The 22,928-nt window shown below is 43.1% G+C and overlaps 1 protein-coding gene across 1 annotated transcript; it reads right to left on the reverse strand.

Moving 5' to 3' along the window:
* Positions 1-1,819: 1,819 nt before the first annotated feature.
* On the reverse strand, positions 1,820-2,437 carry LOC121879149 (36.4 kDa proline-rich protein-like). The gene is made up of 2 exons (XM_042385747.1): positions 2,212-2,437; positions 1,820-2,028 (listed from the first exon to the last, which is right to left on the reverse strand). Exons 1-2 carry the CDS (start codon positions 2,435-2,437, stop codon positions 1,820-1,822), a joined length of 435 nt encoding a protein of 144 aa, XP_042241681.1.
* Between the last annotated feature and the right edge of the window lie 20,491 nt (positions 2,438-22,928).

Consider the following 22,928-nt stretch of genomic DNA (forward strand, 5'->3'; position numbering starts at 1 on the left):
ATGGGATTCCGGAAGCCACAGGGTCATTCCAAATACTCCAACGGGATTTTCTCGAGCAGGTCTGGAGTGAACTGCTGTCTGCTGTATCTCCTGATGTCTGCTGCTGTCTGTTGTGATCTATGTCTGCCTGTATGTCTGTATCCTCTCTGTGTCTGTTTGTCTGAATGTGTGTCTGTGTGTCTGTACGTCCTCAATAGTCTATGTATATTATATAAATTACTATATAAATATTTCCCTCCATACTATACTACTTATGATATATCAACTATATAAATAATTATATAAACTTTAATCATTTTTTTTATACATATAGTGTAAAAAATCATATACAACCCACGACCCACTATATACAGCCCGACCCACTATATACAGCACCACGACCCACTATATATAGCCTGGTATACATGGCCTGGTATACATGGCCTGGTATACATGGCCTGTATACATACACGTCACTCTTACCGTTATAAGAAAATATATAAATTATGGCCCGGGTTTTTATACACACACTGCCGGCCATCCCACCTGACGGCTGTTTTGCATAAATGTGTGACCGGGTATAAGTTAAGGTATAATTAGGTGTGAGAGTGAGTGAGAGAGTGAGAGAGAGAGAGGTGAGAGAGTGAGAGAGAGAGACGTAGAGATGGAGAGAGATAAAGAGAGAGTTCTTTAATGAGTTGAGAGTTTTTGACATGAATTGTTTGAAGGAAAGTTTTAATCTCTCTCTCTCTCTCTCTAATTATCTCTCTCTCTCTCTAGTATCTCTCTCTCTCTCTCTCTCTCTCTCTCTCTCTCACTCTCTCTCTCTCTCTCTCTTAGTCCAGTCTCCATGATTAAACCGGATTTAATTCATTTATCAGTCACTATTGGTTCAGTCACTATTGGTTCAGTCACTATTGGTTCAGTCACTATTGGTTCAGTCACTATTGGTTCAGTCACTATTGGTTCAGTTACTATTGGTTCAGTCACTATTGGTTCAGTCACTATTGGTTCAGTCACTATTGGTTCAGTCACTATTGGTTCAGTCACTATTGGTTCAGTCACTATTGGTTCAGTCACTATTGGTTCAGTCACTATTGGTTCCAGTTACTATTGGTTCAGTTACTATTGGTTCAGTCACTATTGGTTCAGTCACTATTGGTTCAGTCACTATTGGTTCAGTTACTATTGGTTCAGTCACTATTGGTTCAGTCACTATTGGTTCAGTCACTATTGTTTCAGTCACTATTGGTTCAGTCACTATTGGTTCAGTCACTATTGGGTCCAGTCACTATTGGTTCAGTCACTATTGGTTCAGTCCCTATTGGTTCAGTCCCTATTGGTTCAGTCATTATTGGTTCAGTCACTATTGGTTCAGTTACTATTGGTTCAGTCACTATTGGTACAGTCACTATTGGTTCAGTTACTATTGGTTCAGTCACTATTGGTTCAGTTACTATTGGTTCAGTCACTATTGGTTCCAGTCCTATTGGTTCAGTCACTATTGGTTCAGTCACTATTGGTTCAGTCACTATTGGTTGAGTCACTATTGGTTCAGTTACTATTGGTTCAGTCCTATTGGTTCAGTCACTATGGTTCAGTCACTATTGGTTCAGTCACTATTGGTTCAGTCACTATTGGTTCAGTCACTATTGGTTCAGTTACTATTGGTTCAGTCACTATTGGTTCCTCACTATTGGTTCAGTCACTATTGGTTCAGTCACTATTGGTTCAGTCCCTATTGGTTCAGTCACTATTGGTTCAGTTACTATTGGTTCAGTCACTATTGGTTCAGTCACTATTGGTTCAGTCACTATTGGTTCAGTCACTATTGGTTCAGTCATATTGGTTCAGTCACTATTGGTTCAGTCACTATTGGTTCAGTCACTATTGGTTCAGTCACTGGTTCAGTCACTATTGGTTCAGTCACTATTGGTTCAGTCACTATTGGTTCAGTCACTATTGGTTCAGTCACTATTGGTTCAGTCACTATTGGTTCAGTCACTATTGGTTCAGTCACTATTGGTTCAGTCACTATTGGTTCAGTCACTATTGGTTCAGTCCACTATTGGTTCAGTCACTATTGGTACCAGTCACTATTGGTTCAGTCACTATTGGTTCAGTCACTATTGGTTCAGTCACTATTGGTTCAGTCACTATTGGTTCAGTCACTATTGGTTCAGTCACTATTGGTTCAGTTACTATTGGTTCAGTCACTATTGGTTCAGTCACCTATTGGTTCAGTCACTATTGGTTCAGTCACTATTGGTTCAGTCAGCATTGGTTCAGTCACTATTGGTTCAGTCACTATTGGTTCAGTCACTATTGGTTCAGTTACTATTGGTTCAGTTACTATTGGTTCAGTTACTATTGGTTCAGTCACTATTGGTTCAGTCACTATTGGTTCAGTCACTATTGGTTCAGTCACTATTGGTTCAGTCACTATTGGTTCAGTCATTTCACTTGAGTCCAGGGGCTACTTAACACTTATAAATACTACCAATAATTACCTCAATTTTTTTCTATACTTACAAAATATTCCTTGAAAAATATCGTGTAAAATTATCCCTTGAAAAAATTAACAGAATATACCAGAATTTTACAGAATTTAAACAGACACTTAACAAAACAACATACTACTACTGTTACTACTATTACTCCTACTACTATTACTGTTCCTACTATTACTACTATTACTGTTCCTGCTATTACTACTACTAATAATAAAGCTGTAATTAATATCGGCGTAAAAATAGCCTAATGCCATGGTTTTTATATTAAACTAATTCACTTATTGGATATATCACTTCCTATCACCTGATTATTATATATAAATTAGATATACATTATTTTGTTGTATATTAATAAATTATAATATTATATCACAGAAGTTGATTAAGTTATAAAGTTAATTATTTATCGTATTGTAATGAGCGAAATATTTCAACACTTTATTTGAGAATTTAAAGGCACAACACTTGTATATTTTGGTCGACAACACTTATGAAGTTTGTCAGAATAATTATAAAGTTTATAAGTAAAAATAATTGTATTTTACGTGTGTGAGAAAGTAGTGTCATAATGTAATCCTCTTATTTAGTAGCACTACCATAAGTTAATGTATCAAAGTATATTCTACATATTTTATTAACTTGATATATATAATAAATACACCGATGAGGAGTAATTTATTGAGGTCATATAAAGGACAGGTTAACAAGAACTACTTTATCTAGGTGTAAACATTTAAGACGGCCACCACACCTCCCTCATGGCCACCACACCTCCCTCATGACCACCACACCTCCCTCATGGGCACCACACCTCACTCCTTGTACCACACCTCCTCATGGCCACCACACCTCCTCCATGAGCCACCACACCTCCCTCATGGCCACCACACCTCCCTCACGGCCACCACACCTCCCCCCTCACTGGCCACCACACCTCCCTCACGACCACCCACACCTCCCTCCCATGGCCACCACACCTCCCTCCACGGCCACCACACCTCCCTCACGGCCACCACCTCCCTCATGACCACACCTCCCTCATGGCCACCACACCCCTCTCATGACCACCACACCTCCCTCTGACCACCACACCTCCCTCATCCACCACACCTCCCCTCATGACCACCACACCTCCCCTCCATGGCCACCACACCTCCCTCATGGCCACCACACCTCCCTCATGGCCACCACACCTCTCATACCTTTATCGAGAAAAAAACGTGAGCCAATGAGCTCCAATCAACGTCATCTGTCGGCAACGCGGCTAACTAAAAGCCCAGGGCTCGGGAGGGTAGCGTGTCCGTGAGCTGATAATTTATTACCTTGACGAATTTGCCTTGACGTTCTTAATGTTTACACATGCACACACACACATGCACACACACACACACACACACACACTGCAGAGAAGGAGAAGGGTACTAACGATGCAGTATGGCAAATTGATGTTTTATTTCAGTACAATATTCAGATACTGTATAACTTGAGAGCATAGTGTGACATACCAAAATTATTTACTGTTGTATAAGAACAATTTAAACTACATTATATTGCACTACATAATGTTAACATAAAACAGTCATAATCTCCATATAGTAATCCTTCAGGGAAAATAAACACTAAAACCAATAAAATATACAAGTCTTGCTGCACGCTGTTGCTGCATCATCTTATAACACAGTGTAAGGCCAATGTACACACACAACAGTAGCCGTAATAATTACAAAAGTTATATCTTTCCCATAATATACAAACAGTGGTGATATTATCTTTTTTCTGTCTTTGGGGGAAACGTTAAACACAAAGCTCAGGGTGTGAGCGGCCACTCACGGCTAAATGTCCGTGTAACCAGATGGACAGACGACCCGCGCCTTTCCACACTAGTGCCATCTGTTGATCCAGGGGCCCTTCTATAGAACACAGTGAAGAAAGGAGTGTGGGGAGGGACGAAAGTGAGAGAAACTACTGGAAAGTGAGAAAATGCTGGAAAGTGAGAGAAAATGCTGGAAAGTGAGAGAAAATACTTGAAAGTGAGAAAATGCTGGAAAGGAGAAAATACTGGAAAAGTGAGAGAAAATATGATAGAAAGTAAGAGGAAAATACTGGAAAGTAGAGAAAATACTGGAAAGTGAGAGAAAATACTGGAAAGTGAGAGAAAATACTGGAAAGTGAGAGAAAATACTGGAAAGTGAGAGAAAATACTGGAAAGTGAGAAATACTGGAAAGTGAGAGAAAATACTGGAAAGTGAGAGAAAATATTATGAAATTTAAGAAAATGGTTAATATTCGTCAATGGCGGCTGATGGGCGTTAAAGTACCGTGTCGTGTGACTTGGCTGGCCCACCATTTGTGACCAGCCTTCTACCGCACACTGAAGACAGGTGATGGCGTGTTCTCTCCCTTATATAACTGTTATTCAGTGAGTTTTTGTGAACAACAGTATAACAATACAAATATTACAAGATCACGATAACCAACACCATCAAAACAGTGTTCTAAGTGTTGAAATTGTTTAGTTTTTAAGAAAAGACAGAAATTAGCGGACACTTTCTTCACCAGGTCACCCAACTGTAGTCTCCACCACAGAAGCAGGTAAGATCCAAGTGACTGAGCTACGTTGTAAATATTGTAGGTTAGATTAGGTTAAGTTAGGTTAGGTTAGATATGGTTAGGTTAAGTTGGGTATGGTTAGGTTAAGTTGGGTATGGTTAGGTTAAGTTGGGTATGGTTAGGTTATATTTTTTTTATGTTTTATGGTCTAACCTGACCTCCAATTTTGTTCAAATTATCGGTTTCTGGTAAAAAAACAGCCAAACTTCCCGTTAATTTGAAAAATAAATGACGGTCAGGTTTAAGTGCTATAAAAACCTGTTCATGTAACTCAACCTGAGGTCAGCCAATGGTCGAATATTTACCGTTAAACCAACGTCCTTAAAGGTTTAAACCATCGTCCTCGAATAGTTAAACCATCGTCCTCAAAGGTTAAACCATCGTCCTCAAAGGTTTAAACCATCGTCCTCAAAGTTTAAACCATCGTCCTCAAGGTTTAAACCATCGTCCTCAAGGTTTAAACCATCGTCCTCAAAGATTTAAACCATCGTCCTCAAAGATTTAAACCATCGTCCTCAGATTTAAACCATCGTCCTCAAGGTTTAAACCATCGTCCTCAAAGGTTTAAACCATCGTCCTCAAAGTTTAAACCATCGTCCTCAAGGTTTAAACCCTCGTCCTCAAAGGTTTAAACCATCGTCCTCAAAATTTAAACCATCGTCCTCAAAATTTAAACCATCGTCCTCAAAGATTTAACCATCGTCCTCAAAGATTTAAACCATCGTCCTCAAAGGTTAAACCATCGTCCTCAAAGATTTAAACCATCGTCCTCAAAGATTTAAACCATCGTCCTCAAAGATTTAAACCATCGTCCTCAAAGATTTAAACCATCGTCCTCAAGGTTTAAACCATCGTCCTCAAATTTAAACCATCGTCCTCAAAAGATTTAAACCATCGTCCTCAAGATTTAAACCATCGTCCTCAAAGATTTAAACCATCGTCCTCAAATTTAAACCATCGTCCTCAAAATTTAAACCATCGTCCTCAAAAAATTTAACCGTCCTCAGTTTAAACCATCGTCCTCAAAATTTAAACCATCGTCCTCAAAAGATTTAAACCATCGTCCTCAAAGGTTTAAACCATCGTCCTCAAAGTTTAAACCATCCTCAGTTTAACCATCGTTCTAAAGATTTACATCGTCCTCAAAGGTTTAAACCATCGTCTCAAGGTTTTAAACCATCGTCCTCAAAATTTAAACCATCGTCCTCAAAGATTTAAACCATCGTCCTCAAAATTTAAACCATCGTCCTCAAAGATTTAAACCATCGTCCTCAAAGGTTTTAAACCATCGTCCTCAGTTTAAACCATCGTCTAAAATTTAAACCATCGTCCTCAAAGGATTTAAACCATCGTCCTCAAGGATTTAAACCCTCGTCCTCAAGGTTTAAACCATCGTCCTCAGGTTTAAACCATCGTCCTCAATTTAAACCATCGTCCTCCTCAAGGTTTCATGCAATAGCAACTATGTCTCTTCGTACCACCATTAATACTGAATTATAAAGGGTTGAGGTGAGTCAGTAATGATAGACTTAACCCATTAAACTGGCACTACTACTACTACTACTACTACTACTACTACTACTACTACTACTACACTACTGTCACTTGGAATCCAGTATGACGATCATTCAGCTTGATACGGGACCAGCAGTCCCGTCTACAGATGTTTCACGTGTGGAGGGTTACATCTAGTGCGGGAGGGGCGACGGCAGTGTCTTTCCGGCGTTGGCGCTTGTCTGCCTCGGTATACAGTCGGGCTATCCTTATACCTTTTCAGTTGCCCGCCGGTGTTATGCTTACTATTCGATACACCATACATACATACATACATACATACATACATACATACATAGGGGCACACTGTATTACCATGGTTGTATTAAGCCTCTGATATGAACCTTAAATAATGTGTGAACCTTAGCTGTGTCTGTATGTCTGCTTGTGTGTGTGTGTGTCTGTGTGTGTGTGTGTCTGTACGTGTGTGTGTGTGTGTCTGTGTGTGTGTCTGTACGTGTGTGTGTGTCTGTGTGTGTGTGTCTGTGTACGTGTGTGTGTCTGTACGTGTGTGTGTGTGTGTGTGTACGTGTGTGTGTGTGTACAATAAGCCAACACATCACTCTCTTTAGCAGTTAAACATTCTAAGTTTATCTAAGCTCTCTCTCTCTCTCTCTCTCTCTCTCTCTCTCTCTCTCTCTCTCCTCTCTCTCTCTCTCTCCATACGTGTTCTTGATATTTCTGCCAGCCTAGCCTAACCCAACCTAACCCCTAACTAACTTCTTCTAACCTAACCTAACCTTTAACCTCAACCTAACCTAACCTAACCTATATACCTGGGTCAGGTGGTAGTGTGTTTACCATTAATCTGTCAGTAATACTTAACTAAGCTCTGCCTGACAGTCTCTCTCTCTCTCTCTCTCTCTCTCTCTCTCTCTCTCTCTCTCTCTCTCCCCCACCTTCTCCTTCTCCTCCCTCTCTCTCTCCTCTCACCCTAGCTCCCCACCCTCTCGCCGCCACTCTCCCTCTCTCTCCTCCCCCCACTCCCGCCTCCCTCCCCACTCTCCCCACGCCGCCACTCTCACTCTCCTCTCCTCCCCCCTCCTCCCTCCCCCACTCTCCTGGCCTCCGCCACTCTCCTCTCCTCTCCTCCCCCCACTCCGCCTCCTCCCCCCTCTCCAGGCCGCCTCTCACTCTCCTCTCCTCCTCTCCTCCTCCTCCTCTCCTCCCCCACTCTCTCACATGATGCCCTCTCTCTCTCTCCTTCCCCTCCCCCTCCTCCCCCACTCCCCTCGTCACCACTCTCCTCCCCCCTCCCCTCCCTCCCCACTCTCTGCGCCACTCTCCCTCTCCTCTCCTCCCCCCCTCCCCTCCCCTCCCCCCTCTCCCCAGCCTGCCCCTCTCCCTCCTCTCCCACCCCTCCCCTCTCCCTCCCCTCCTCCCCTCTCCTCCTCCTCCTCCCCTCCCCCCCCCTCTCCCCAGCACCCTCCTCTCCCTCTCCTCTCCCTCCCCTCCCCTCCCTCCCCCTCTCCAGCCTCACTCTCCTCTCCTCTCCTCCCCACTCCCCCTCCTCCCCACTCTCCTGGCCACCACTCTCCCTCTCCCTCTCCTCCCCCCCCTCCCCCTCCTCCCCCCTCCCCTCTCCCTCCCCCCTCCCCTCCCTCCCCCCCTCTCCCACACCTCTCCCTCTCCTCTCCTCCCCTCCCCTCTCCCTCCCACTGGCCGCCACTCTCCTTTCCTCTCACTCCCCCCTACCCCTCCCCTCCCCACTCTCCCAGCGCCACCCTCTCCCTCTCCTCTCCTCCCCCTCACCTCCCTCCCTCTCCTGGCCTCCACCACTCCTTCTCCTCTCACTCCCCCCCTCCCCTCCCTCCCCCCACTCCCCTCTCCCCTCCCCTCCCAATCCCCTCCCCTCTACTCCCCACTCCTGGCCTGCTCCCTCTCCCTTTCCTCTCACTCCCCTCTCCCCTCCCCCCCTCTCACAGCGCCGCCACTCTCCTCCCCCCACTCCCCCTCCCTCCCCCTCTCCAGGCCACCACTCCCTCTCCTCTCCTCCCCTCCCCCCCTCTCACAGCATCCTCCTCCCTCTCCCTCTCCCTCCCCCCCTCCCCCTCCCCTCCCCCACTTCACAGCCTTGCACTCCCTCTCCCTCTCTCCCTCTCTCCTCCCCTCCCCTCCCCCCCTCTCCCCTGTCACCACTCTCTCTCCTCTCCTCTCCCCTCCTCCTCTCCCCTCCCCCTCCCCTCCCCCCCACTCTCCCATCGCCACACTCTCCCCAGGCAATCTTCCCGCTCTCCTCTGGGCCACTAAATCAATTCCTGCTGAGTTCTTGTTTTTCATTCATTTCAACTTTAGCCATCCTCTCCTCTACCACCCCTCTCACACTGTCCCTCTCACCTGCCATCCCCTCATTCTGCCATCCCTCTCACTCTGCCATCCCTCTCCTGCATCCCTCTCCCACACACTGCCATCCCCTCACCTGCCATCCCTCTCACTGCCTCCCTCTCCTGTCATCACTCACCCTGTCCCTCTCCCACCTGCCATCCCTCTCACACATGTTCCTCTCACAGCCATCCCTCTCACTCTGACATCCCTCTCACTCTGCCATCCCTCTCCTCTGCCATCCCTCTCATTCTGCCATCCCTCTCATTCTGCCATCCCTCTCATTCTGCCATCTCTATCTTCCCATCCCTCTCATTCTGCCATCCCTCTTACTCTACCTTCTCACCCCCATCCCTCTCACCCTGCCATCCCTCTCACCTTACCATCCCTCTCCCCTACCCCTCTCCCCTACCTCTCCCATCCCTCTCCTTCATCCCTCTCACCCTACATCCTCTCACCTTACCATCCTTCTCACCCCTACCATCCTTTCACCTACCATCCTCACCCTTACCTCCTTCTCCCTACCATCCCTCTCCACCTTACCATCCTTCTCACCCTAATCCCTCTCACCTACCATCCCTCTCCACCCTACCATCCTCTCACCCTCCATCCCTCTCACCCTACCATCCCTCTCACCCTCTCCTACCCCATCCTCTCACCCTACCATCCTCTCCCTTCCTCACCTACCATCCCTCTCCCCTACCATCCCCCTCTCCTCCCTCTCCCCTACCATCCCTCTCACCCTACCATCCCTCTCCTACCCCTCCTCTCACCTATCCCTCTCCCCTACCACCTCCTCACCCACCATCCCCTCTCCACCCCTATCCTCTCACCCCACCATCCCTCTCCATCTCTCCTCTCCTCTCCATCCCTCTCCTCTACCATCCCTCTCACTCTACCATCCCTCTCCTCTGCCATCCCTCTCACCCCTACTGTGTGTGTGTGTTGTGTGTGCGTGTGTGTGTGTGTAGTGTGTGTGTGTTTGTGTGTGTGTGTGTGTGTGTGTGTGTGTGTGTGTGTGTGTGTAAACATCAATCATAATATCATGAACTGAAACTCACACACACACACACACCCCACACACACACACACACACAGTCATCCATATATCACCATGGTTGACGATGACCAGCAGTGTGTGTCAAGCAGGACTTTGGTTGAGAGACGCTCCAGGTGATGAAGCCAGCGGGACGGTCTCTGTCGGTCTGTGGACGGTCTCTGTCGGTCTGTCTGAGGTGAGGTGACTTACTGTTTACTACTGACACACACACACACACACACACACACAGAGCCTAAAAGCCTAAAATTCACTGAGATTAAGAAGATTTGAACCAGGAGTGGAATGTGTCTGTGTCTGTATGTGTCTGTGTGCGTATATGTCTGTCTGTGTGTCTGTCTGTCTGTGTGTGTGTGTGTGTCTGATGTGTGTGTGTGTGTGTGGTTGTGGAGTAGTTAGTGTGGGTCTCATACACCCTTGAGTGGTTCAGTAGTTAGGACCAGATACTGTACTCGACAACCTGCACTTCCTCAACTGTATGGCCAGTCACCTCGTTACACCCCGGGGATCGAACCAGCGACTCTTAGCACAGAAGGTGAATGTTGTAGCCACTTAGCCAACATAACTTTGATTTTGTTCTGTACCTGTACCAGTCATCACCACCAACAGTCAGTCATCACCAGTCATCACCAACAGTCATCACCAGTCACCACCAACAGTCATCACCAGTCACCACCAACAGTCATCACCAGTCACCACCAACAGTCACCACCAGTCACCATCAACAGTCATCACCAGTCCACCAACAGTCATCACCAGTCACCACCAACAGTCATCACCAGTCATCAGTAATCATCAGTCACCAGTCACCATCAACAGTCATTACCAGTCATCACCAACAGTCATCACCAGTCACCACCAACAGTCATCCAGTCCACCAACAGTCACCACCAACAGTCACCACCAGTCACCATCAACAGTCATCACCAGTCATCACCAACAGTCATCACCAGTCACCACCAACAGTCATCACCAGTCACCACCAACAGTGATCACCGGTCACCCACCAGTCACCATCAACAGTCACCACCAACAGTCATCACCAGTCACCACCAACAGTCATCACCAGTCACCACCAACAGTCATCACCAGTCACCACCAACAGTCATCACCAGCACCACCAACAGTTAGTCGATCTGTTAAAAGCAGCTTAGTGTAATCTTCTCAGCGTCGACTCTTGTTAAACACCGTCACTCACCGTCACTTACCATCTTGTTCCTCACTCACTGTCGCTCACCATCTGTCACCGTCATTCACCATCTGCCACTGTCACTCACCATCTGTTCCTGTCACACCATCTGTCCCTGCACTCACCATCTGTCACTCACTCCACCTCTGTCCCTGTCCTCACCATCTGTTCCTGTCACTCACCATCTGTCCTGCACTCACCATCTGTCACTCACTCACCATCTGTCTGTCACTCACCATCGTTCACTGTCACTCACCATTCTTCACTGTCACTCCCCCACCCTTCATCTGTCACTCCACCATCCTTCACTGTCACTCACCATCCTTCATCTGTCACTCACCATCCTTCATCTGTCACTCACCATCCTTCATCTGTCACTCACCATCCCTCACCGTCACTCACTGTCACTCAACTGTGGTTCTTATACTTTCACTCAACGTCACTCGGTAAATGTTCACACACACACACACACACACACACACACACACACACACACACACACACATACCTGTACACACACACACATACCTGTACACACACACACACACACACACACACACACACACACACACACACACACACACACACACACACACCTCCCGGGCCCTGTAGGTCACGGCAGGTTCCTTTCTTGTCACCTTTTGCTAATAAAATTTACTGTAATGTTTAGACCTTGATTTACCTGTACCTGTACCTGTATCTGTACCTGTACCTGTATCTTTAAGACTGTGTGTGTGTGTGTGTGTGTGTATGTGTGTGTGTGTGTGTGTGTAACAAAAATGCCACCATGATTGTATTAATTTCTGTACCTTGTGTTTGTAATGATACAGTAACTACCTGTGTATTATTGTACCTGTATATGCCTCTTAGATAATTACTGTAACCCGTGTATATAACCTTATCTTTGAAGTTATAATCTGGTTGTTTTGAGGTACAAAATAACACTTCTGTAACTCTTTAAATGACAGGTTATTATTTCTGTAATTAAGGTGGATATACCATTAATGCTCTCTGTCAGTGTGTGTGGGGGGTAAGTGGTGAAAGGTGTGAGTGTGGAGATGAGGGTGGTGCGTGAAAAAAATGAAAATATATTAAAGAAAAATAAATACAGACAGAAACAGACAGAAACAGACAGAGAACGACAGAAAAAATAAAGAAAGAAAATCAAGCAAGAGAGACCAAGAGACTCACACAACTGCCACATATAATAAAGTAACAATTAACTCCCACCTTAAACTCTTCAGGTATATATAAACTTAATCCCGACTTGACTGCAATTTAACTCAGGTAAAACTTGGTCGGCGTGTTAATGAAACAATTAGACATATTTAGAACTGATTGTACACCCCCCACCACCACCACCACCCACGGCAGGTTGGGACAGTTCTCTCTCTCTCTCTTTCATGTCAGCTTGACTCATTGTGTGTCAGCTTGAGTGGTAATGTGTCAGCTTGAGTCATTGTCTTAGATGGTGACAGCTCAAGTGTAAGTCTTGATCAATTTAACAAGACTTGAGTACACACCACACAGTGGGACCAGATGGAACCACTGTGCTTCCTCATCCAGATCAACGACGCTCTACCGGACACTCCTCACAGGTGGAAGTACGTGGATGACTGCACTGTGGGGTACAGTGGACAACACCGCACCAGACTACTCATCGCTACAAGGCACCTGGACAGGCTACAGGCATGGACTACAGGCTAAGTCACCATCAACCACACCAAAACCGTAGTCATGCACTTCAATACCGCCACCACTCAGTGCAAGCCCCAGCAGTCACAGTGGGTGCCCATCCTCTCCAGCTGGTGCAGTCTGCCAAACTCCTGGGTGTAACTATAGACAACAAACTTGACTGGAAGGCCCATGTAAATAACACAGTCCAAGGCAGCCTCGTACCGTCTCTACATACTACGAACTTAGGTCACTGGACACCCACGCCCAAGCTGAGGACCATCTACAACCTTTATTCTCCCCAAACTAACGTATGCGTCACCAGCCTGGTCGTCTTCTCTCAACTCCACCCAACAACATCAGCTAGAAAGTACAGAAAGAGGCCTGCAGAATCATGCTCGGCCCAGACTACTCCAGCTACACCAACGCTCTCCTCACCCCTGGAAATGCCATCCCTAGGTGACCTCCACCACCAAGCACTGGAAGGTTTGGCAGCCAACTACTTCACCACCCTCGTCATCGCCACCTCCTGCCACCTGCAGTCCCCACCCACCTCCTCCGCCACTACAACAAATTCAGCCCATAGAGCCCGCACCGATAGATATAAGAACAGCACCATCCCATCTATTGTTAAAATAATAAACAACTCTGATTTATGCTGTACAGCCCTGTAAATGTATTCACTGCATATTATATCATTATGTCTAAATCAAATGTAATCTGTATATTTTCAGCACATCCGCTCTAATAATAAACCGTTTATTATTATTATTATTATTATTATTATTATTATTATTATTATTATTATTATTATTATTATTATTATTATTATTATTATTATTATTATTATTATTATTACACACACACACGGATCTCTGGTTACTCGTCTCTCATACTGTCACTCATCTTTCGCTGTCACTCACCTGTCAATCACACAATCACACCGTTACTCATACCGTTACTCATACCGTCACTCACACCGTCACTCACACCGTCACTCATGCTGTTACTCATACCGTCACTCACACTGTTAGTCACACCGTCACTCACACCATTACTCATGCTGTTACTCATACCGTCACTCACACCGTCACTCACACCGTCACTCACACCGTTACTCATGCTGTTACTCATACCGTCACTCACACTGTTAGTCACACCTTCACTCACTACAGTAGTCAGTGTTAGGCTGCTAATGGTCTCCCAGTTAGTTCCTTTCTAATTGTTTATTTATTGTGGTTTATTGTGGTTTAATTATGTTTTCTTTTGGTTTATTGTGGTTTAATTATGTTTTATTGTGATTTATTGTGGTTTATTATGTTTTGTGATTTATTGTGGTTTATTATATTTATTTATTTATTGTGGTTTAATATATTTTGTGATTTATTGTGGTTTAGTATACAATTTTGGTTTATTGTGTTTTTATTTGTTTTATTTCTTCTTGTTTGCTTTTTTGTTTTTGTGTCTGTTTTATTTATTTTCTTTTGTTTAATCTTTATTTTCTTGTTTTTGTTTTGTTTCGTCTTTTGCTTAAATCTTCTTCTTCTTCTTCTTCTTCTTCTTCTTCTTCTTCTTCTTCTTCTTCTTCTTCTTCTTCTTCTTCTTCTTCTTCTTCTTCTTCTTCTTCTTCTTCTTCTTCTTCTTCTTCTTCTTCTTCTTCTTCTTCTTCTTCTTCTTCTTCTTCTTCTTCTTCTTCTTCTTCTTCTTCTTCTTCTTCTTCTTCTTCTTCTTCTTCTTCTTCTTCTTCTTCTTCTTCTTCTTCTTCTTCTTCTTCTTCTTCTTCTTCTTCTTCTTCTTCTTTCTTCTTCTTCTTCTTCTTCTTCTTCTTCTTCTTCTTCTTCTTCTTCTTCTTCTTCTTCTTCTTCTTCTTCTTCTTTCTTCTTCTTCTTCTTCTTCTTCTTCTTCTTCTTCTTCTTCTTCTTTTCTTCTTCTTCTTCTTCTTCTTCTTCTTCTTCTTCTTCTTCTTCTTCTTCTTCTTCTTCTTCTTCTTCTTCTTCTTCTTCTTCTTCTTCTTCTTCTTCTCTTCTTCTTCTTCTTCTTCTTCTTCTTCTTCTTCTTCTTCTTCTTCTTCTTCTTCTTCTTCTTCTTCTTCTTCTTCTTCTTCTTCTTCTTCTTTCTTCTTCTTCTTCTTCTTCTTCTTCTTCTTCTTCTTCTTCTTCTTCCGCTCATATATACAGTCACCATAATGGCACCATTATGGCCTCACCTTGTAGTTATGGCACCATGTCTCACCTTCCCATTATTATTCTCAGTCTTTCTGTTCCTTATATTTATCTGGTTCCTTACTGCTTCCCTGTTATCGTATTTTACCTTATCTATATCACCCATTATCTTTCCTCCCTCTGGTGTGTGTGTGAGACTCTCCACCACCCCCTCCCCCCACTCCCCCTCCCCACTCCCCCTCCCCACCCTCCCCCTCACCCCCTTCCCCCACTCCCTCCCACTCACCCCCCCCCACCCCACTCCCTCCCACTCACCCCCCTCCCCCACCCCCTCCCACTCACCCCCTCCCCCACTCCCTCCCATCACCCCCCACCCCACTCCCTCCCACCACCCCCCTCCCCCACTCCTCCCTCACCCCCCCTCCCCACCCTCCCCTCACCCCCTCCCACTCCCTCCCTCACCCCCCTCCCCACTCCTCCCACCTCACCCCCCACTCCTCCCACCTCACCCCCCTCCCCCACTCCCTCCCACTCACCCCCTCCCCCTCCCTCCCACCACCCCCTCCCCCACTCCCTCCCACTCACCCCCCACTCCCTCCCACTCACTGCCCCCCTCCCCACTCCTCCCACTCACCCCTCCCACTCCCCTCCCACCACCCCCTCCCACTCCCTCCCACTCACCCCCACTCACCCCTCCCCCACTCCCCCATACATCGTTCTCCTACACTCATCCAATATCACTACCGCTATTTGGTTGAACACATGCGACCATAGTGTACCTTGCTGTACCATATTGCTGTACCATATTGCTGTACCATATTGCTGTACCATCGCTGTACCATATTGCTGTACCTTGCCGTACCATATCGCTGTACCATATCGCTGCACCTCGCTGTACCATATTGCTGTACCTTGCCGTACATATCGCTGTACCATATCGCTGTACCGCTGTACCATATTGCTGTACCTTGCTGCACCATATCGTTGTACCATATCGCTGTACCGCTGTACCATATTGCTGTACCTTGCTGTACCATATCGCTGTACCATATCGCTGTACCGCTGTACCCATATTGCTGTACCTTGCCGTACCATATCGCTGTACCATATCGCTGTAACCTCGCTGTACCATATATTGCTGTACCTTGCTGCACCATATCGCTGTACCATATCGCTGTACCTCGCTGTACCATATTGCTGTACCTTGCTGTACCATATCGTTAACCATATCGCTGTACCCTGCTGTACCATATTGCTGCACCTTGCTTGTGCCATATCGCTGTACCATATCGCTGTACCTCGCTGTACCATATTGCTGTACTTGCTGTACCATATCGCTGTACCTCGCTGTACCATATTGCTGTACCTTTGCTGTGCCATATCGCTGTACCATATCGCTGTACTCGCTGTACCATATTGCTGTACCTTGTTGTACCATATCGTTGCACTGCTGTACCATATTGTCGTACCTCGCTGCACCATATTATTGCACTTGCCGTACCATATCGCTGTACCATATCGCTGTACCGGCTGTACCATATTGCTGTACCTTTTGTTGTACCATATCGCTGGTGCACTGCTGTACCATATTGCTGTACCTTTGCTGTACCATATCGCTGTACCATATTGGTTGCACCTTGCTGTACCATCACCACCACCACTACCACCACCACCACCACTACTACCACACCTCACCACCACCACCACCTCACCACATCATCACCTCACCACCACCACCATCATCACCATTATCATCACCACCACCACCACCTCACTCCACCACCATCATCATCACCATTACTACCATCATAAAGAAATAATATATATATATCAGTCATCGTTGGTGTTATTAAAGCAACAATTTACTCAGGGTAAATTGTTTGGGCTCCGTCTACTGGTAATGGACTCTGCTCATTATTTTTTATCGTATGTCTGGTTTACTTGTTTATGGTGTTTTATGGCGTTTTATAATTGTTTTAGATTGTTTTAGCGTGTTTATAGTGTTTATGGTCTTTATAGTGTTTATAGTGTTTATAGTGTTTTGTAGTGTTTTAAGGTGTTTATAATTATTTCGTGGTGGTTTTGTTTTTAAGTTTAAGGTGTTTTATAGTGTTTTGAGTGTTTCTATAGTGTTTTAAGGTGTTTATAGTGTTTCGTGGTGGTTTATGGTGTTTTTAGTGTTTTTAGGTGTTTTATAGTGTTTTGTGGTGTTCTATAGTGTTTTAAGGTGTTTTATAGTGTTTCGTGGTGGTTTATTGTTTTGGTGTTTTATGGTGTTTATAGTTGTTTGTAGTTTTTATGTTTTTAGTATTTTATTGGTTTTTGGTGTTTTATGGTGTTAAATATTTTTGTATGGTGTTTATATGTGTTTTATAGTGTTTTATGGTGTTTGATTTAATTTTCTTATATTATATAGTTTTGGTAGTAGGAAGAAACAGGAGACAGTGAAGAAAACATTAGACAGTAGGAGACAGTGAAGAAAAACATTAGACAGTAGGAGACAGTGAGAAAAACATTAGATAGAGACAGTGAGAGAAAAACATTAGACAGTAGGAGACAGTGAGAGAAAACATTAGATAGTAAGACAGTGAGAAAAACAAGACAGTAGAACACAGTAGAGAAAACAAGAAAAAAAATAGAGACAGGAGAGAAAACATTAAATAGTAGAACAGTGAGGAAAACATTAGACAGTAGAAACAGTAGAGAAAACATTAAGTAGAACACAGTGAGGAAAAACATTAGATAGTAGAGACAGTAGAAAACATAGACAGTAGAGGAAAACATTAGATAGTAGAACACAGTAGAAAACATTAGATAGTAGAGTGAGAGAAAAACATTAGATAGTAGAACACAGTAGAGAAAACTTAGATAGTAGAACACAGTGAGAAAAACATTAGACAGTAGAACACAGTGAGAAAACATTAGAAATAGTAGAACACAGTGAGAGAAAAACATTAGACAGTGAGAATGAGAGAAAAACATTAGATAGTAGAGACACAGTGAGGAAAACATAAGACAGTAGAACACAGTGAGAAAACATAAAGACAGTAGAAAACAGAAAAACATAGAATAGAACACAGTGAGGAAAACATAAGACAGGAACAGAGAGAAACATAAGACAGGAAGAAAACATAATAGGACACATGAGAGAAAAACATTAGACAGTAGGACACAGTAGAGAAAAACATTAGACAGTAGGACAGTGAGAGAAAACATAGACAGTAGGACACAGAGAAAAACATAAGACAGTAGAATACAGTGAGAAAACAAGACAGTAGAGACACAGTGAGAAAAACATAAGACAGTAGAGACACAGTGAAGGGAAAACATAAGACAGTAGAACACAGTGAGGAAAAACATAAGACAGTAGGACACAGTGAGGAAAAAACATAAGACAGTAGAACACAGTGAGAGAAAAACATAAGACAGTAGAACACAGTGAGAGAAAAACATAAGACAGTAGAACACAGTGAGAGAAAAACATAAGACAGTAGAACACAGTGAGAAAAAACATAAGACAGTAGAGACACAGTGAGAGAAAAACATAAGACAGTAGAACACAGTGAGAGAAAAACATAAGACAGTAGAACACAGTGAGAGAAAAACAATATAAGACAGTAGGGACACAGTGAGAGAAAAACATAAGACAGTAGGACACAGTGAGAAAAACATAAGACAGTAGAACACAGTGAGAGAAAAACATAAGACAGTAGAAACACAGTGAGAGAAAAACATAAGACAGTAGAGAACACAGTGAGGGAAAAACATAAGACAGTAGGACACAGTGAGAGAAAAACATAAGACAGTAGGGACACAGTGAGAGAAAAAACATAAGACAGTAGAGACACAGTGAGAGAAAAAACTATAAGAGAGTAGAAGACACAGTGAGAGAGAGAAAAACATAAGACAGTAGGACACAGTGAGAGAGAAAAACATAAGACAGTAGAACACAGTGAGAAAAACATAAGACAGTAGAGACACAGTGAGAGAGAAAAACATAAGACAGTAAAGACACAGTGAGAAAAACATAAGACAGTAGGACACAGTGAGAGAAAAACATAAGACAGTAGAACACAGTGAGAGAGAAAAACATAAGACAGTAGGACACAGTGAGAGAAAAAACATAAGACAGTAGAACACAGTGAGAGAAAAAACATAAGACAGTAGGACACAGGAGAGAAAAATAAAGACAGTAGAGACACAGTGAGAAAAACATAAGACAGTAGAACACAGTGAGAGAGAAAAACATAAGACAGTAGAGAACACAGTGAGAGAGAAAAAACATAGACAGTAGAACACAGTGAGAGAAAAACATAAGACAGTAGAGGACACAGTGAGGAGAAAAACATAAGACAGTAGAACACATGAGAGAAAAACATAAGACAGTAGAGACACAGTGAGAGAAAAACATAAGACAGTAGAAGACACAGTGAGAAAAACATAAGACAGTAGAACACAGTGAGAAAACATAAGACAGTAGAGACACAGTGAGAAAAACATAAAACAGTAGAACACAGTGAGAGAAAAACATAAGACAGTAGGACACAGTGAGAGAAAAACATAAGACAGTAGAGACACAGTGAGAGAAAAACATAAGACAGTAGAGAACACAGTGAGAGAAAAACATAAGACAGTAGAACACAGTGAGAGAAAAACATAAGACAGTAGAACACAGTGAGAGAAAAAAATAGACAGTAGAACACATGAGAGAAAAAAATATAAGACAGTAGGACACAGTGAGAGAAAAACATAAGACAGATAGAACACAGTGAGAGAAAAACATAAGACAGTAGAGAAAAGTGAGAGAAAAAATAAGAAGTAGGACACAGTGAGAGAAAACATAAGACAGTAGAACACAGTGAGAGAACATAAGACAGTAGGACACAGTGAGAGAAAAACATAAGACAGTAGAACACAGTGAGAGAGAAAAACATAAGACAGTAGAACACAGAGGTGAGAAAAACATAAGACAGTAGAACACAGTGAGAAAACTATAAGACAGTAGGACACAGTGAGAGAAAAACATAAGACAGTAGAAGACACAGTGAGAGAAAAACATAAGACAGTAGGACACAGTGAGAAAAACATAAGACAGTAGAACACAGTGAGAGAAAAACATAAGACAGTAGGACACAGTGAGAGAAAAACATAAGACAGTAGGACACAGTGAGAGAAAAACATAAGACAGTAGAACACAGTGAGAGAGAGAAAAACATAAGACAGTAGAACACAGTGAGAGAAAAACATAAGACAGTAGAACACAGTGAGAGAGAAAAACATAAGACAGTAGAGACACAGTGAGGAAAAACATAAGACAGTAGGACACAGTGAGAGAAAAACATAAGACAGTAGAACACAGTGAGAGAAAAACATAACACAGTGGAACACAGTGAGAGAAAAACATAAGACAAGTGGGACACAGTGAGAGAAAAACATAAGACAGTAAAGACACAGTGAGAGAGAAAAACATAAGACAGTAGAACACAGTGAGAGAAAAACATAAGACAGTAGGACACATGAGAGAAAAACATAAGACAGTAGAACACAGTGAGAGAAAAATAAGACAGTAGGACACAGTGAGAGAGAAAACATAAGACAGTAGAACACAGGAGAGAAAAACTATAAGACAGTAGGACACAGTGAGAGAAAAACATAAGACAGTAGAGAACACAGTGAGAAAAAACATAAGACAGTAGAGACACAGTAGAGAGAAAAACTATAGACAGTAGAACACAGTGAGGAAAAACATAAGACAGTAGAACACAGTGAGAGAAAAACATTAGACAGTAGAACACAGTGAGAGAAAAATATAAGACAGTGGGACACAGTGGGGAAAAAACATAAGACAGTGAAACACAGTGAGAGAAAAACATAAGACAGTAGGACACAGTGAGAAAAACATAAGACAGTAGAGGACACAGTGAGAGAAAAAACATAAGACAGTAGAACACAGTGAGAAAAACATAAGACAGTAGGACACAAGAGGAAAACATTAGACAGTAGGAGACAGTGAGAGAAAAACATTAGATAGTAGGAGACAGTGAGAGAAAAACATTAGATAGTAGGAGACAGTGAGAGAAAAACATTAGATAGTAGAACACAGTGAGAGAAAAACATTAGATAGTAGGAGACAGTGAGAGAAAAACATTAGATAGTAGAACACAGTGAGAGAAAAACATTAGATAGTAGAACACAGTGAGAGAAAAACATTAGATAGTAAGGAACACAGTGAGAGAAAAACATTAGATAGTAGAACATAGTGAGAGAAAAACATTAGATAGTAGGAGACAGTGAGAGAAAAACATTAGATAGTAGGAGACAGTGAGGGAAAAACATTAGATAGTAGGAGACAGTGAGAGAAAAAAATTAGATAGTAGGAGACAGTGAGAGAAAAACATTAGATAGTAGAACACAGTGAGAGAAAAACATTAGATAGTAGAACACAGTGAGAGAAAAACATAAGACAGTAGAACACAGTGGGAAAAAAACATAAGACAGTAGAACACAGTGAGAGAAAAACATAAGACAGTAGAACACAGTGAGAGAAAAACATAAGATAGTAGGACACAGTGAGAGAAAAACATAAGACAGTAGAACACAGTGAGAGAAAAACATAAGACAGTAGAACACAGTGAGAGAAAAACATAAGACAGTAGAACACAGTGAGAGAAAAACATAAGACAGTAGGACACAGTGAGGGAAAAACATTAGACAGTAGGACACAGTGAGAGAAAAACATAAGACAGTAGGAGACAGTGAGAGAAAAACATTAGATAGTAGGAGACAGTGAGAGAAAAACATTAGATAGTAGAACAAAGTGAGAGAAAAACATTAGATAGTAGGAGACAGTGAGAGAAAAACATAAGACAGTAGGAGACAGTGAGAGAAAAACATTAGATAGTAGGACACAGTGAGAGAAAAACATTAGATAGTAGGAGACAGTGAGAGAAAAACATTAGATAGTAGAAGACAGTGAGAGAAAAACATTAGATAGTAGGAGACAGTGAGAGAAAAACATAAGACAGTAGGAGACAGTGAGAGAAAAACATTAGATAGTAGGACACAGTGAGAGAAAAACATTAGATAGTAGGAGACAGTGAGAGAAAAACATTAGACAGTAGGAGACAGTGAGAGAAAAACATTAGATAGTAGGAGACAGTGAGAGAAAAACATTAGATAGTAGGAGACAGTGAGAGAAAAACATTAGATAGTAGGAGACAGTGAGAAAACATAAGACAGTAGGACACAGTGAGAGAAAACATTAGACAGTAGGAGACAGTGAGAGAAAACATAAGACAGTAGGAGACAGTGAGAGGAAAAACATTAGGACAGCAGGGAGACAGTGAGAGGAAACATTAGACAGTAGGAGACAGTGAGAGAAAGCATTAGAAGTGCAGGGAGACAGTGAGAGAAAAACATTAGACAGTAGGAGACAGGAGAGGAAAACATTAGGACACAGTAGGGAGACAGTGAAAGAAAACATTAGACAGTAGGGAGACAGTGAGAGGGAAAACATTAGACAGTAGGGAGACAGGAGAGGAAAACATTAGACAGTAGGAGACAGTGAGATGAAAACATTAGACAGTAGGAGACAGTGAGATGAAAACATTAGACAGTAGGAGACAGTGAGAGGAAAACATTAGACAGTAGGAGACAGTAACAGGAGAACATTAGACAGTAGGAGACAGTAACAGGAGAACATTAGACAGTAGGAGACAGTAACAGGAGAACATTAGACAGTAGGAGACAGTAACAGGAGAACATTAGACAGTAGGAGACAGTAACAGGAGAACATTAGACAGTAGGAGACAGTGAGAGAAAAACATTAGACAGTAGGAGACAGTGAGACGAAAACATTAGACAGTAGG

The sequence above is a fragment of the Homarus americanus genome, unplaced genomic scaffold (assembly GCF_018991925.1).
Source record: "Homarus americanus isolate GMGI-L3 unplaced genomic scaffold, GMGI_Hamer_2.0 scaffold56481, whole genome shotgun sequence".
Taxonomy (NCBI): domain Eukaryota; kingdom Metazoa; phylum Arthropoda; class Malacostraca; order Decapoda; family Nephropidae; genus Homarus; species Homarus americanus.